Genomic DNA, 16,868 nt, shown 5'->3' on the forward strand with positions numbered 1-16,868 from the left:
AGTACCTTCATCCCAGGGTTGTGTGCTGAGGCAATCACTTGAGATATGTAAAGCACTTACATAGTACTTCCTATGTGCTTATCTTACAAAACCAAATTTCTAATGACTGGCGGTGCCTGGCACATAGGAGCTCAATAAATAATTTGTTGAATAAATGAAGAAATGGGGGCTTCCCGGCTGGTCCAGCAGTTAAGACTCTGTGCCTTGAGTGTAGGGGGCGCAGGTTAGATCCCCGGTTGGGGAACTAAGATCCCCTATGTCGTCTGATGCGGCCAAAAAAAAAAAAAATTGTTAAAAAAGAAAATGAAGAGATGAATTAAAGGGATGATTTTTTCTTTTTTGGGGGGGGCACCAAGAGGCAGGTAGCCCAAACACATGCAGGGGTGTGGGTTGGAGAGAAGCAACTCAGCTAAAGGCTCCTTCCTCCTCTGCTCCTCAGAGACTGGGGAGCAACTACACTCCGGTAAAGCAGAGGCTTCTGTGGGTGGCCGCGTGGGACCCCTGCACCCACACCAAAGGGAGCAGAGATAAGAACCAGGGTTCAGGGGACTTCCCTGGCGGTCCAGTGTTTAGGGCTCCATGCTTCCACTGCAGGGGGCCAGGGTTCCATCCCTCGTCAGGGAGCTAAGATTCCCAAATGCCGCAGAAAAAAAAGAACAAGGGTTCAAGCCTATGCACCACCACCCCCGCAACTACACTGCAGGCTCAAACCCGGAAGAAACATCGCTCCGTGGCCTCCCTAGGCCCCCTATTCCCATGGCCCTTTCTCCCCTCCCCACCCCCTGGCGGTCAGACTTGGCACTTCTCCCCACCCTCAGGGGCTGGGGCTAGGACAGTTTCGGGAAGGGCGGGAAAACCTGCTAAACAGGGTGACCAAAGCCTGAACCGGTAGGACGGGGCAGTCCGATCTCCCCCCTGCAGCTCTGTCCGTCTCCTGGCCCACAGAGCAGAGGCAGGAGACTCACAGGACAAATCACTTTATTACACTGTGGGTGGGCTGGGGCCGGTGGGAAGTAGGGGAGCAGCAGGGCCCTGGGGGGTGCCGAGGATCTGGCTGTGTGTGCCAGGCCAGGTTGGGGCTCACTCCGCAGGGAAGGGGAATAGGCGGCAGCGGCCACTTTCCACTCCTCTCACCCACCCGCCATGGCATTAAATAAACAGAAAGCAGCTCTGTACAACACAGAATATACAGGGATGTCCTCCCCCGCACCCCAGCCCTGGACTTTGCAGGGTGGGAGGGGCAGCTCTGGAGGATGGAGTTGCGGCCTCCAGCCTCTGATGCCACCGCAGGCCTCTTCCCAAAGTCGTGGGATGGGGGCAGGCAGCTCTGAACAGGAAGCAAAATTCCAACTTCCTCTGAAGTCCTAGGCAGACGGGTCCAACCATGCGTGGGACTCCTGGCTCAGAGATTTTCTGCTCCTTGCAGACCCTTGAGCTTTCTCAGGAACAAGTAGCCTGAGCTTAGCTGAGACACCGCCAAGAGGGTCTGGAGCCCTGGCCCTGGAGGCAGATCGGCCTGGGAAACAGGCTGGAGGAGTCTGGTCCCAAAGTCTTCCTCAGCCCAGGCCTCCACCTTGGCAAGGAGGAAGCAGGGCCAGGTGAGAACTGGCGAGAGCCCTCTAGGGCCTCAGGCTCAGAGGGGTCGGGTTGTTTGGTAGTAGACCAGATGCTCCATGTCCTCGGTGGTGGATACCTTGGAGCTGGTGGGGGTAGAGGGTGGGGGGTGGTGGTGGCGGTGTCTGTGGAAGCCCTTCCTCTGGTTCTTGAAGAAGCAGTAACCCAGGATGGCTACCACCACCACGATGCAGGTGCCCAGGAGCACTGCAATGGCCACCTCCACGGAGCCTGGAGGAAGAAGGAGGCGAATGAGATGCTCCCAGGGCCTGCTCAGTTCTGACGCCCACCCCCACTCTGTATGGAAGGGACGAGGCAAATGGATGCCGGGCGTGGAAGGCCCTCAGGCATGTGAGCAGCTCAACCAGCTCCATTGGGAGCTCGGTGGGAGGGATTCTGATGGGCTTCGGGTCTCAGCTCCAGGTTGCTCTGCTTGCAGGTAGTGTGGGGAAAGGCCCAGGGTGCTGACGGCACACACACCTGGCATGCACTTTTATGCTTCTCTCCCTTGCCCCTGGCAGATATCACTATTGATCGTGGAACTCTGTCCCTTTAGCCAACCTCGGGATCCTTCTCAACACTGGCTTAGGCAGGCACAACCAATTGTGTGAGTTGATCCTTGAGTTGATACCTACTCAGTGGTGACGGGGCAGATGGGGGCTTACCTGTGTTGGGAATGGGGCTTTCCCGCCGCAGACCAAACACATCCTTCTCTACAAAATGATCAGGGCGGGGGTCGTGGAGAGACAAGTCAATACGAAGGGTTCAAAGACACAGCTGCTCTTCAGCAGTGCCCCAGACCCAATGCCATCCTTTCCCACCCCTACTCCGGGTGCTCTTGAGGATGAGGTGTGACCAGCCCAGGCCTTGGGACTGAGCCAAATGCTCTAGCTAAAACCTTTCCCCTCCCCATCTTCTGCCCCCCACTGCCCTGCTCACTGGAGATGCCACGACAGGACTCAAGGCACTGCTCCTCATCCTCAAAGTTGTTCTTGTTGCCATAGCAACCGCCATAGGTAAAGCGGGCGCAGTGTTCAGTGAACGGGTTGTAGTACCAGCGGGGGATGCTCTCCAAGCAGAGGCCTGTGTCTGGCAGGTCCACGCAGTGGCCTGGGGGGTAAGGAGCAGGCAAATGGGTGAGTGTCCACGGGGCCTCCCTGCCACCACCAGGCTCCACATCGTTGCTGCCCACCACCTCCTGACCCTCCTCCCCATGTTGAGGATGGCTGTGACTCAATGAGGGCCTGGGGGCCCCAGAAATATCTGGCCCATCTAAAGTGCTGCAAGGAAGATAAATACAGGAGAGTAAGCTTAGGCCCAGAATCACCCTAGACTGACTCATATCATTATTTTTCTATTTTCTTTCAGCATTCCCAATTCTATCAAGGTCTTGGATTTCTCTCTAGCACTGGATAGTCTGCCTTTTAACAAAGGCTAAGGGTCTGAGCCTTGGCAGACAACAATGTCCAGCTAAAATTTATTACCACGTTTTATTATACTTATTTTATTTATTCTTTTAAAATAAATTTATTTATTTATTTATTTTTATTTTTGGCTCCGTTGGGTCTTCGTTGCTGTGCGTGGGCTTACTCTAGTTGCGGTGAGCCGGAGCTACTCTTCGTTGCGGTGTGTGGGCTTCTCATTGTGGTGGCTTCTCTTGTTGTGGAGCACAGGCTCTAGGCGCATGGGCTCTAGAGCGCAGGCTCAGTAGTTGTGGCAGACGGGCGTAGTTGCTCCGCGGCATGTGGGATCTTCCCGAACCAGGGATTGAACCCATGTCCCCTACATTGGCAGGCAGATTCTTAACCACTGCGCCACCAGGGAAGTCCCTGTTATACTTATTTTAATAGTCTCAGATCGTGGCGTATAATAGTGGCTTTTCATTTACGGTAGTGACATGAAATTTCCTTTTTAATACATTAAGTTAAATCAATAACATCTCAGTGATATGTAGGCATGGCTAAATTTCTGAACGTGTTAAGAGGATGTATGATGCTTGGGAAACATAGAAGGAAAGTCCAGGACACTCCCCACCCAGCTTTCTGCCCACAGCCTGGTACACACAGCAGGCCTTTGGCCCATTGATGGGATGAGTGAGGATAGCAGTGACAGCCCTGACCCAGGGGACCTGGGCAGGAGCTCACCTTTGTCCCTGGGGAAATGGATCCTCTGGAGTTTATCGAAGCCTCTGGTATCTGCAAAGATGAAAGATCAGAGGCGCAGACCTGACAAGGGTCTCCAGAGGTGTGGGGTGAGTGGTCTGGACCTCCCTTGCTGTGCCCACCACCCTCCATCCCCCAGGCCTCACATTTTTCACAGGTGGCCTCATCTGAGGCGTCAGGGCAGTCGGGAGTGTCATCACACTCCAGGAAGCTGTCGATGCAGCAGCCATCACTGCAGCGGAACTTGTTGGAGTGACAGGTGCCAGAGCACACTAGGTGGGGGTGGGACGGGGTGGACGGTGAGGTCAGACTCAAGCAGCGGCCAGCAAATACCAAGAGTCCCTCATCTACCTGGCCCTCTCTACCCCAAGGTGGCATCATGACACAACCCCGGTTCCCTTTCCACCCCTGTCCCTTATACCCTCCTACACACAAAACGGGCAGAAGCTGATAGGAGGATCCTGGGCTGCAAGGGCTGGGGCACTCGAGGGCCTTCATCCTGATGGTAGGAATAGGTTGTTGGGCCAGGGCAGTGTGGTCAGGGGCCTGGACTTGACAGAGGCTGGAGAGCTGGCAGGGGTGAGGGGAATAGGGACAGGAGCAAAGCCCACCTGGATGATGCCTTTCCACTGAGGGGCCTGGGAGAGAAAAACAGAGAAGTGAGAGGAGGCAGGGCCAGGCCCCAGCAGGGATGAGCTGATAGGGGGCCCGAGGACGGGGGATTCCCACGCCCACCTCCCTGACCCATGACGAGAGAACACCTACCCTGGGGGAATGTCACCTGAGCCCCGACACTGCTTCACAAAGGCCCACCTTGCACGTTGCGGCAGGCGAGCTCGCACTCTTCTTCCCAAAGGTAGTTGTTCTTGTTGCCCAGACAACCTCCATAAACGAAACTCTTGCAGATCCGTTCTGTGGGGTCGTAGTACCAGCGGGGGAAGGAACCACGGCAGCGGCCCACCTTGCTGGATGCGAGGCAATATTCTGGGGGAAGGAAAGCTGGTGAGGGAGCTCCGAGGGCCAATCAACAGAGCCGGAGCAGGGTGCAGGGGGTGGGTGAGTCCTGGGTCTGCCTCCCCACCCACTTCCTCACCTTCTGTCTGCTTGGGGGACAGCACGGTGACTGTGATGTTGGACGTGCTCTCTGGCTGGTCTGAACCGGCCACCGTCAGCTGGAACAGGTAGCTGCCTTCCTTGAGTCCCCACAGCTCCACCTGGTCTGGATTATTCCTCTAAACACAGGAGTGGCCATCAGGCTGGGACCTCTTGATGCCCCTGGTTGGCCCCAGGTCCTCCCAGTCAGCCCCCCTGCCCCACTGCGGGGAGCCGAGGGACTTGGTATTAAATGGATCCTCAGCTTCTATCTACCCCACCCCATCTGGAGCCGCAGTTTGGCCTATGGCCCCAGAAAGGGGGCCCTGGAGAGCTGAGGTGGGGGTCAGGGAGCCAGCCCAGCATCGCACCTCTACCCTGACGTCTGTGTCACCCTGCAGTAGGTGCCAGTCTGTGTTCTCCACACCCTTCAGCACCAGGGGTTCCTGTGGCTGTACCTTCAAGTCTGTGCCTTCCCAGGCCTTGGGGATCCGGGACCCTGGTGGGAAGGTGAGATAAGGTCAACTCTCACTGAATGGACAGGATCTCTCCTGGAGTGGGGGGCTGGTGCCTTATGGGTCGCAACTAGACCAACCTAGGACTCGGCAGCCTGCCTGAGTCAGATGCGATTTCACAACTAAACCATCTTCTTGCCCTCTGTTTAGATATATTATACTTAAGACATTTTTATGTTGTAAAACCAACTTTCTGAAGCAAATAACTAAACAGCATTGCCATCTGATCCCATTTAGGAAAAAAAGGAAAAAAAATATATCTATATATATCAATATACATATACACTATATATATATATCAATATATGCACGTATATTTGGAAGGGGGACTTTTCTTGTTTTCTACAATAAGCAGGTACTTGTGCTAATTGCTTTAAAAAGTTAAGAGTAACGGGGCTTCCCTGGTGGCACAGTGGTTGGGAGTCTGCCTGCCAATGCCGGGGACACGGGTTCGAGCCCTGGTCTGGGAGGATCCCACATGCCACAGAGCAACTAAGACCATGAGCCACAACTACTGGGCCTGCGCATCTGGAGCCTGTGCTCCGCAGCGGGAGAGGCCACAACAGTGAGCGGCCCGCGCACCACGATGAAGAGTGGCGCCCGCTCGCCGCAACTGGAGAAAGCCCTCGCACAGAAACAAAGACCTAACACAGCCATAAATAAATAAACAACAACAACAACAAAAAAGTTAAGAGTAACGATACTTTTGAAAAGCCAAATAAGTCAATGTGTAATTAACACCATCACCCCTCGCTCTGCAACCCATATCACTGCTAAGAAGCCCATCCAGACAGAGACCTTGAGCAGAGCCCCGGGCAGCACCACGTCAAGCCCTGGTGTCCCACGATGATTGGCACAGGAGCAGGATGCCTCTGCCACCTCAGACAGACTCTGCCTCCAGTTACAAGGGGACGCAAGGCAACCATGCCCTCCCCCCAACCAGGGTCTTCAGAGCGAGTGTGGCCCTGCTGACACCTTGAGTTTGGACTTCTGGCTTCCAGAACTGTGAGACAGTACATTTCTAGTGTCTTCAGTCACCCAGGGTGTAGTAACATGGCACAGCAGCCCTAGGAAATGGACACACTGCCCTTGAGGGTACTACGGTCCAGTTAGGCAGGCAAGACCCAACAACAGGAAGCAAAATGGGAGAAAGACCCAACAAGATGAAGGGCTGTGTGATACATGTACAAGAAAAGGAAGTGGATGTTTGGAGAAGGGAAAGACCACAGCAAGCTAGAGGAAAAAGGCAAGGCTTTGTGAAGAAGGGAGAAAGGATTTTTTGATCCTTTTGTTTTTATTTGTTTGGTTGTGGGGAAGAATGTTCTGTGTTGTTGATGACAGCAGAAAACATGATGAGCCAAAGCAAGGAGTCGGGAATTTGCAAGACTGGTTAGGTGGACCTTGAGGAGACCGGCTGGGCTGGATAGATCCTGCCACAACTGCATTCTCGCCCCTCTTTCCAGATGAGCAACTTGACACCAGAGAGGTTAAATGACTTGCCCAGGGTCGCTCAGTTTCAAAACGGCAGAGCTGGGGTTTGAACCCTGGTCTGATTCATGCTCTCTCCAAAACATCAAAACACCATGCTGCAGGCCATATGTGCTTAGAAATGTGATTTTTAAAATAATCTTTATAATCTTTGGGTTTTGTTTTTGTTTTTAACTTAGGTAATACATGTACATGATGAAATATGCAAAAAATACAAAAGGGTAGTGAGAATTAAGTCCCCGATTCTTAAACCCCCAGGTTCCTCTCTCCAGAGGCATTCTCAATTACTAGTTTGGGTGTGTGTGTATGTGTGAGTATCGAGAGAGTGTATAGAATATTCACAAGCATGCTAGTTCTTCATCTTACTTTTCCCTTAATATATACTGGAAATCAGTCATAGCAATATATAAAGAACTTCTTCTTCTTCCTTTTTTTTGTTGTTGCATAGTACTTATTGTATGAATGCACCAGAATTTACAACACATTTAACCAGTCCATCAGTCTCTCTTGATGTAGGTCCTTCTTTCGTCCCTCCCTCCTTCCTTCCTTTCCTCCTTTCCTCCCTCCCTCCCTCCCTACTAAGAACTAACCCTTGCTACCTCAGGGTTTATTATTATGATGAAAACAGCACCACAGTACCCAATTATAGGATGTGTTGACAGACACTGGGATTGTTTCCAGTTCTTTGCTCTTATAAACAATGGTACAGTGACTGATTGCCTGGTAAGTTGTTTTACACATGTTTAAGCATAGCCGCAAGATGAGTTCCTGCAAGTGGAGTCGTGTTGAGGTTATGTGCATTTACACTTTGGGTGGGTATTGCCCAACTGCCCTCCACAGAGGCTCTGCAGAGGGTTACATCAAGTGTAAGAGTTCAAAGAAGAGATGGTAAAGAGATAAGAACAGCTGGTAGGAGGCTGAGTCACAGAGATTCTTCTTTGATGAGGCAGAGAAAGCAGAGCAAGCAGAGCCAACAGGGAACTCTCAGAGGGTGGTCCCAGAGGTGAGAAGACCAGGACACACAGTGACAACAAAGGGATGGGGAGGGGAGAACTTCCACAGAGGAACACATCAAATGGTGCAGAGGGCTACGGAAATGAGAAAAAGGAAGCTCGGTTGAGGGGAAATAAGACCAGGAGAGCAGGAAAGTACCTGTTTGGAACCAAGCCCCAGCCCAGTGGCTTAAGGGCCCAACAGGTGCCATCCCCAGGCCCTGAGGTGAGAGGCCAAGCCAAGGGGGCAGTGAGCTGGGAGGAGCCCATTCCTCCCTCCTTGCATTTTTCAGAAAGTAATCAGCAGTCGCAAAGGGGAAAGAAGACAGACTACTTGGCAGTCTACTAGCAGAAAGACAGGCTAGCACCACTGGCCCCCAGGGTGGAAGTGGCAAGCTGAGTGGCATGGCAGACCTTGGGCCAAATCAGCAACGTCCACCCACACACAGCTGGTCCTCTCCAAGCCCCAGCCCCCAGGAGCAAGGGGCAGATGCCCTGCCCTACCACTCCCTTTATCCCACCCCCAAGAGAGCAAAGGGCCAGAGTAGCAATAAAGCCAGCCCCTCCCCCAGCTGCCAGGCCTCAGGACTCTCAAGGGAAACACAGACTCCACCTTCTAAGCCACTCCTCCAACGGAAAGAGGGGGAAGGGGAGAGGAGGAAAGAGCAGGGTGCTCAGGAGGTCCCAGCAATCTGGACTGGACTGGACTGGCCTGGCCATAGGCAGGAAAGGGGGAACAGATCAACCCACCCTGGGGAGGATTCTCCCCAGTAAATCAAAGGTTTTAGAAGCCCTGAGCACTTGCCCACTTTGCCTGCCTTGGTCTACCCTAGCCTAGCCTCCAGGATGCCACAGTGGCTTGACCCTCTTTGTACCCTCTTTGTACTTCCAACCTCTCTAGTGGGACTCAGCTGAGAATGGACTCCTTGACATGCACATGGCATCCCCCACTCCCCAAAATGCTGCGGTGCCCTGAAATGGCCTGGGGCCCACACTAAGTCCAAGCTCTACCCAGCTCCCCACAGGTCCCAGGAAATCCCCACTCCATCCTGTCTTGTGCCAACCAGGCCAGTCGGGGTGGGGAGGTTTCCAGATGAGGAAGGCCCCATCCAGCTCAGCTTCCTGACCAGACCCCAGAGTTTCAGGCGCTAGCCCTACAGTGAGGGGTCCTGGCAGAGCAGGGAGGGCAGGCAGCTCAGGTCAATTAGAGTCATCACCACCTACACTCTGCTGCTTCCTTGTGGAACAGGCTCAGGCCCTGGCCCAGTGGGACTCAGTGGCGCAGCCTGGCCCAGAGACAGTGTCCCCCTCCTGGAATCTCCACCCTACCTCTCCACAGAGATCCAGAGCTACTGGAAGGATAGGGAGAAGAGGAGAGGCTGGAGAGGAAAGTCCCTTTTCTACTTTCCAGAACTGAGACCACCCAGCTCCAGTCCAACCCTGGCCCCTGGGCTCCCCAGTCTCTGGTTCTGTTGTTCACTGAGCTGTCCTGGATCAGAGACAGGTTTCTACTAGAAAGGTGGTCTTGTGTGAGGAATAGCACAGGACTTTTGGAGGTCCTGCCTGGGGTTGAGTCCCAGGTCTCCCATTTGTGGGCAGTGTTATCCTGGGCAAATTATTTAACATGGGAGTCAGTTTCCTAATCTAAAAGTGGGATGACTACTAATAGCACCCTTTTCAGAGGTGGTTGTCATGATGCCTAAGTGAGAGGCTGAGTGGCATAGCAATCAGCAAACCGTAGAGAGCTAACAGAGGTTATCAGAGTGAGCCATCCCTGCCCCGGAGCCCCACCTGGCCAGAACAGCAGGTGGAGAGAATGGGGAATGAAGGTCTCTGGAGGGGCCCTGATCCCAGCTAACTGGTCAGTCCCGGGAGGAAAGAGAAGGAGCCCTGGGCCCGACTTTGCCCTTATTCTGGAAGTAAACAAGGTGAGCAGACAAAACACACACACACACACACACACACACACACACACACACACACACACACACACACACACACACACACACACACACACACACACACACACACACACACACACACACACACACACACACACACACACACACACACACACACACACACACACACACACACACACACACACACACACCCCTCCCTCCCTCCCTCCCTCCCCCTGGACAGCTGACATCCCTTCCCTACCAGGTATAAATACCAGTGGGCTGACTCACCCAGCAACCCTCCTCACCCCCACCCCAGAGGCTCTAGGCTACTGCGCCCCCAGTTGGGTCACCCCCAGACTGGGCTTGTTCTTTAGACTCTGGGGGCCTGGCAGTTTCCCCCAGACCACCAAAAAATCAGCTCGTGGGGGGAGGAATACAGAGAGATGCTATAACCAATCCCAAGCCCAGCAGTGGAGAAGGAACCTATCCTTCACCAGGTTCATTTGCCAGGGCACCAAGTTGCCTAGGACAGTGCTCCGCCAAGGCGCCAGGTGTATCTTCTATCTATCTAGTCACCAGGTGGCCTCCAAACTGCTAACTCCCTGACTTGGCCTATTGCGGCCAGAAGTGAGAATCCGGAGAAGCTGCATCCTCTCTTGTACACACATCCCTGAGCACCAACCCACTCAACATCCTGAATTCAGGAGCCAGTCTGGGCTCTAGGGTGTCAGCCCTCCCCACTCCTGTAGCCTGTCCTTTATTTACTGTTTGTACCGCCTACTTCTAAGAAGGAGTTGGGGTCGAATGGGACTCTCCTCCTAACTGCGTTCTGATGCCTCGCGCAAGACTCCATAACCAGTCCCTTCTCTGAGTCTCCCCGAATCCTGGCACCCTCGTCCTTACCTCCGAAGCCCTGGGTCCGCAGCTCGAGGTAGGAGCGGTAAACCTCCCGCGTGAGGTAGTTGATGAAGCCCTCCCTGGGCGCGAACTTGCACACGAAGTTCTGCTCGTAGAGGCAGTTGATGAGGAAGCAGGAGGCGATGGCGTCCTCCCCGCCGTCGGGCTGCAACTCCACCAGCGCCAGATTGCAGTCGTTGGAGCTGCAGCAGACGTGCACGCAGTCCCGGCCGCGACGCACGGTGAGGGAGCGCAGGAAGGTGGCGCCGTTTCTCACCGAGGCGTCGGTGTCGAGCACGAAGGCAGGCACCCCGGGGGTAAAGCGGTCCAGGCAGTTGTCGGCCGTGAGCAGACCGGGGGGCACGGGCGGCGGCCCGGCCTCGGTGCCCAGGAGGCCGAGCAAGCAAAGGAGCCACACGGCGACCGCTGGGATGCGGACCTGGGAGAGGCGGGCCCCGGCCATCATCCCCCCAGGGACCGTCGCCCTCCTCCCCACGGGGGTCACCTTCACAGTGCGGGCCCCTGAGCTCCGAGGGTGATAGCGACCTGAGAGAGGGGAGGGGACGGAGGAGGAGACACCGGATCAGCCGGGAGACTTCAAGGTAGGCGGGCGGGCCGTGAGGAAGTGAAGGGGAGGACCGGGAAGCACCGAGAACCCCGGGAGTGAAGGGGGCACGCGGGCCCGGCCCTCCCACGCACACTCCGGTGACCCGACCGCCCGACGGACGGCCAGACGGACGTCTGAAGAGCTCACGTACCCGGACACACGCACGAGCAGAGAACAAAGGGCCAAACATGCTCAGAACCCGCTTCACCTCCTCCTCGCTCACCTCGGCCCTGGTTACCTGCTCAGGTGAGTGGGGTGGGGCCGGGCCAGCCGAGGTTCCGGTCCCGGCTTCCTGCGCGGCTCGGGCCGCAGCTTCCGCCCCGGTGTCCGGTGCGCTGGGGATGGGCCACCTCCTTCCCCCTAGTTTCTGGTAAAACTGAGTCAGCGCGGCCGGGGCGGGGCGGACATTAACCCCAGCACCGCCGGCTCCGCCCACGCCCGGTGCGCCTGTCCAGCCCCAGCTTCCGGACCACCTATCCGCATCCCCGAGATCCCCGACCTTTCTCTCTCAGCCTGGTGCCCAAAGGGGCTCAGAGGCCAGGGCGCCCTGCCCCGGGCCGCTGGATCCACCGAGTTCAGCCTCGCGGGGTTCCCCGCACCCCAGAAGTACACCCCTATTCCCGGAGGCCCGGACAGGTCAGGAGGACGCTTCAGCGAAGTCAGGCACCCGAGGGTGGGTCGGGCGCTCTGGGGCGGCTGCCTCCGGCCTCCCTTTCCGGTCCGGGCCGGCATTCCCAGACCCAGGCCTGAGGCGCTTGGGAAGGGGCTGGCGGAGAAGAACTGGGGGAAAGCCCTATGCAAAAGATCTCGCTGTCGTCAGCCCTCGGGAAATCATTTCCATCTTGTGTCAGGAAACTGTGGCTACACCTTTGGTAACTGGAATCCAGGATGCCTGCTCCATTGTCACCACCTTTGCCAGCTCCGGAAGCACTCCTTTCTGTCAGAGTGAGAAACAGGAGATTTCCAGTGGCCAGGCTTCCCTACTTGATCTGCAATGGTTCCTTTTGGTTTGAGGCCCTTCCTCATCGTGTACTAATGTTTACATTCGGGTCACTGTCGGAGCTGAGTCCCTGTTAGTCTCCTTGGTGGGTTGATCCCTTCTCTGCAGAATCCCTCTCCTCTCTCACCAGGTGGGGTGCTCCTGGTCAGGAGCTGGCTGCTTTCTTCCAGTGAAATATCCTTGGAAGCTAGAAATTCCAGCTTACCAAAGTAGCTGAGTTAATGACCTTCACAGAGCCATGGACTCCTTGAAGCCAGGCTCATTGCATTTCCTGAGAGAACTCCTCCTCCTAAAGTCCATTCTTTATTATTTATTTATTTTATTTTTGGCTGTGTTGGGTCTTCGTTGCTGCACGCGGGCTTTCTTTAGTTGCGGCGGGCAGGGGCTACTCTTCCTTGTGGTGCGTGGGCTTCTCATTGCGGTGGCCTCTCCTGTTGTGGAGCATGGGCTCTAGGTGCGTGGGCTTCAGTAGTTGTGGCTCGCAGGCTCAGTAGTTGTGGCTTGCGGGCTTAGCTGCTCCGTGGCATGTGGGATTTTCCCGGACCAGGGCTTGAACCCGTGTCCCCTGCATTGGCAGGCGGATTCTTAACCACTGCACCACCAGGGAAGCCCCTAAAGTCCATTCTAGATTGGTCCTATTAATGCTTTCCCCCAAAGGAGATTCCACACCTTCTCATGATGACTTAACAAACCCCAGCCCAATGGGAACGGTCTTCCTACTTTCTTATCTAGAGCAGCTTTACCTACTAGGTCCTGTAGCCAACCCTTCAATCATTTTCCTGGCTAAACTGCAACATTCCCTAGCTGCCCACATTATGAGTGTTGGGGGTGGGAATCTGAGGTCTGTCTCCCCTTCTCTGGATTTTCTGGGTTTTTCCACTGCCCCAGGCACAGTGGGGAACATAGAGCAATGATGGTACACCATGAATGAAGCATATGATTGTGCAGTTACTGGAAAGAAAGGATTTTGTTGAGATTTGATCCCTACCTCCTTCAATACCTTATGTATACAAGAATCCTAACACAGGAGACTGTTACCTTATGGTAATATTACTACAGATTAATCATTACTTCCATTACACCATTACACATTACTTCCATTCCATCATATACACCATTACAAAAACCTACATCTGTCAAGCCCTGACAATGCCCAAACCCTATGTATTTCCCACTCATTGCCCCATATACTCAAAACAAACCAAGAAAGTAGGTACTATTTTTATTCCCCTTTTACAGATGAGCAAACAGGCTCAGACATGTGAATGAACTTGTCAGGTCACGTGGCAGTTAGGTGGCAGAGCCGGGATTGGAGTCCAGGAAGGCCAAGTCTGTTGCTTCAGCACCTAAACACTGCTTTACTGCACTTACAATTCTGACTTCAGCTGGAAATTCCACCCTCACCTCAGATTCAACTTGCCTGAAACACAAACTTTCAAGTGATGATCAGCCCCCATTTGAGATGCTTGCTGTGTGCCAGACACTTGACATCTGTGATCTCTGATTCCCACAACAGCTGTGAGAATAGTTTCTGCTTTGCAGAGAGGCTCACTAAACTCCATCAAGGTCACGCAGTGAAGAGTGGGAGGCAAGACTGTGTAGGGGTTCAGCCTGTGGGCTTCAGACTCAAGACTACTGGGTTTAACTCTTTCATCTGCCACTTACTATCCGTTGTAGACTTTGGCAACTTATTTAGCCCCTCTGTGCCTTAGCCTCCTTGTATATGAAGTGGGGCTTCACAGGATTAGTATGAGGGTTAAATGAGTTAATACAGATAAAACATTTGACACCTGAAAAAAGTGACAGAGCCAGAATTTTATCTCAAGTCTCTCTGACGTAAAAAACTACACTTTTCTCACTACCTTATGCTTCTTCTTACATCCAGAAGACAAAACCTACACACGAGGGGAAAAAAGACTAAGATAGTCCACCAAAGTGGTGAAAGTGATGGCATTTGAATGATGGGAATTCGAAGTAACATTTTCTTCTTCCTAGCTTCAAAATTATTTCCGGGGCTTCCCTGGTGGTGCAGTGGTTGAGAGTCCGCCTGCTGATGCAGAGGACATGGGTTCGTGCCCCGGTCCGGGAAGATCCCACATGCCGTGGAGCGGCTGGGCCCGTGAGCCATGGCCACTGAGCCTGCACGTCCAGAGCCCGTGCTCCGCAACGGGAGAGGCCACAAGAGTGAGAGACCCGTGTACCGCAAAAAAAAAAAAAAAAATTATTTCCGAAATTTCCTTTAGTGAGCATGGAATGCTTCCACGGTGAAGAGAAAACTACATCATCACAACCTCCACGTTGATCATATTTAGCCCCAAAATGCTTCTGTCTCCATATTCTCTCCTGATCTCACTGTCCCAGTCACTTTGGAGTCATCTGTGGCCCCTGCCTTTTCTTTTTTTAAAAAAATAATTTATTTATTTTATTTATTTTTGGCTGCGTTTGGTCTTCATTGGTGCGCGCGGGCCTCCTCCAGTTGTGGAGAGTGTGGGCTACTCTTCGTTGGGGTGCACATGCTTATTGTGGTGGCTTCTCTTGTTGCGGAGCACGGGCTGTAGGCTCACAGAGTTCAGTAGTTGTGGCACGTGGGCTCAGTAGTCGTGGCACACGGGCTCGCCCCAGACCAGGGCTCGAACCCATCTCTCCTGCATTGGCAGGCAGATTCTTAACTACTGTGCCACCAGGGAAGCCCCAGGGAAGAGCCAATTTTGATTCCATGTTGGATTTGTTTCTTTGAATTTAACCTTTGCTTTTCATTGTTTTTGTTATTATAATCATACATAATGGCCTGCCTTAGGGAACCCTGCCCCTGTCCCTGAATGTTAAAGTGCCTTTGTTCAGCTCACAGGGAGACAGTCTGACCCTGCCCATCTGTGAATGGCTGCAAAGAAGAAGTTAACACATCCCCTCCCTGATGCAGGCCACAGGAGGAGATGTTTTGCAAGCCTTTTTACTTTACTTCCTCACCTCCTCCCCCTCTCTGTTCTATAAAAGAAACTGGCATCCAGACCCAGATTAGATGGTTTTTTGGGCTCCTGATTTATTGGCCTGTTGTTTGGCGAGCAGAGTGAGCTTGGACTCGGTAACACTCCAGCCCTGCCTTCATCTGTCCTTCACCTGTTCAGATCCTCAGTGACCCCCAAGACCCTCTTTAGCAGTGTGTACAGAACCAGCTATCCTCTGGATGGATTCATAAAGTTTGGTTTGTGGAGAGGTAGAGAGTGTCAGAGGTACTGGGACCTTAGTTAAAGCCCTTCACCTTACATATAGGAAACTGAGGCCCAGAGATATGTCCTTGATTTGTTCAGAGACACAGAGGTAGTATGTGGCAGAGGCCACCTCCAGACTTCAGGTCTCTTGAATGCCATCTTGGGTCCTTTCTGTGATTCTGACCTGACTTCCTGCAAAGCATTTCCAGATGATATTGTTTTCTAATTGTACATTGCAGGCCCAAGGAGAGCTGTCTGGGTAAGTTATCTCTTTTGTTAGACCACGTGGCTCACTCCCTCTCTATGAACTTGGGAAAGAGAAAGCCAGGGTTTATGCTACAGGTTTCCTTCATATTTGTCATACCACCAGTACCAACCACTGACCTTAGGAGTGGGTGTTTTGGTGAGAACATTCAATCCTTAACACCACTACTAGAAAAGAAACACTGAGTGTCTTGTCTTGGATGGTGGTCTGGTGGTTTCTGTAAGTAGGTATAATGGATTGTCTACAAAGATGGCTATCAAAGATGGTAGACAGGACCTCACCTTCCCTGTAAGTGCATGCTGCTCCTCCCACCAAGAGGTGACATCTGTCTTTCCCCTCCCTTTGAATCCGTAATTTGCTTTGACCAGTAGGACAGAGCAGAAGTGGTGCCACATGACTTTCAGGCCTCAGCCTTGCGGCTTGCATTTTCCCCTCTTAGAACCAGTTGTGATGTAAAGAAGTTTGCCTACCCTGAGGAAGAGAGAGGCCACCGGAAGAGAGCAAGACCCTGGAGGATGAGAGACTGTGAAGGGAGAGAGAGGGATCTGGCTATCTCACAGTCACCTCAGCTGACTAGCTTCGTGAAGCTACCCTGCATCCTTAGCCCCAGTCGACTCGTCCCAACAGAGATTAGCTACACCTGTGAAGCCCTGCTCAAGTTGCAGAATTGTGAGCAAATGTGTTTGTTTTAAGCCTTTAAATTTTGGTGTGATTTTGTAAGCAGTTAGGTTAGCGGGTCCCTGGAGAAAGAGAATCAGGAATGGCATTCTTGACATAAGAGAAGCCATTTTGGGGGAAGTCCCTGGCAGTGCAGTGGTTAGGATTCTGGGCTTTCACTGCTGGGGGCCTCAGTTCGATCCCTGGTCGGGAACTAAGATCCCACAAGCTGAGCTACGAGGACAACTTTTTAAAAAAAGAGAGAAGCCATTTTGTGATCTAAGCCTGGCCACAATGCTTGCCCTCAAACAGGTCTCAGTAACAAGGATCTTGAGGGAACAAAGGAATGTCAGAACAGAGAAGGCAGTCAAACAATAGTGCAGTGATAAAGCAGAGTCCTAGTTCCTCCTCAAGGGATATATTCAATACATAATTATATGTCTGTGAGTTCAGCAGGAACTAATGC

The 16,868-nt window shown here is 53.1% G+C and overlaps 1 protein-coding gene across 4 annotated transcripts; it reads right to left on the reverse strand.

The window, feature by feature from the left end:
- Positions 1–972: 972 nt before the first annotated feature.
- SPINT1 (serine peptidase inhibitor, Kunitz type 1) lies at positions 973–11,655 on the reverse strand. Of its 4 annotated transcripts, none has more exons than XM_082618184.1 (11): positions 11,510–11,653; positions 10,671–11,210; positions 5,240–5,367; positions 4,870–5,008; positions 4,590–4,760; positions 4,388–4,414; positions 3,923–4,048; positions 3,759–3,809; positions 2,545–2,724; positions 2,280–2,327; positions 973–1,845 (listed from the first exon to the last, which is right to left on the reverse strand). In XM_082618184.1, the coding sequence occupies exons 2-11, from the start codon at positions 11,128–11,130 to the stop codon at positions 1,634–1,636; spliced, it is 1,542 nt and encodes a 513-aa protein (XP_082474310.1). In that variant the 5' UTR covers positions 11,131–11,210; positions 11,510–11,653; the 3' UTR covers positions 973–1,633. The 4 variants fall into 4 exon arrangements, with proteins under 4 accessions (XP_082474310.1, XP_082474309.1, XP_082474311.1 ...); XM_082618183.1 differs by having other exon boundaries at positions 11,423–11,653; XM_082618185.1 differs by having other exon boundaries at positions 2,554–2,724; positions 11,423–11,652.
- Between the last annotated feature and the right edge of the window lie 5,213 nt (positions 11,656–16,868).

This window comes from Mesoplodon mirus (assembly GCF_964341445.2).
Source record: "Mesoplodon mirus genome assembly, chromosome: 4".
In the NCBI taxonomy this organism is placed as follows: Eukaryota; Metazoa; Chordata; class Mammalia; order Artiodactyla; family Ziphiidae; genus Mesoplodon; species Mesoplodon mirus.

Excerpts from the sequence above, each read along its gene's own strand:
- SPINT1 (XM_082618184.1), bottom strand. The coding sequence starts at position 11,130 with ATGATGGCCGGGGCCCGCCTCTCCCAGGTCCGCATCCCAGCGGTCGCC. Across the intron at positions 4,761-4,869 it reads GTCCCCCAAGCAGACAGAAG|AATATTGCCTCGCATCCAGC; the intron begins GTGAGGAAGTGG and ends TCCTTCCCCCAG. Across the intron at positions 1,846-2,279 it reads AAGCCCCATTCCCAACACAG|GCTCCGTGGAGGTGGCCATT; the intron begins GTAAGCCCCCAT and ends TTCTTCCTCCAG.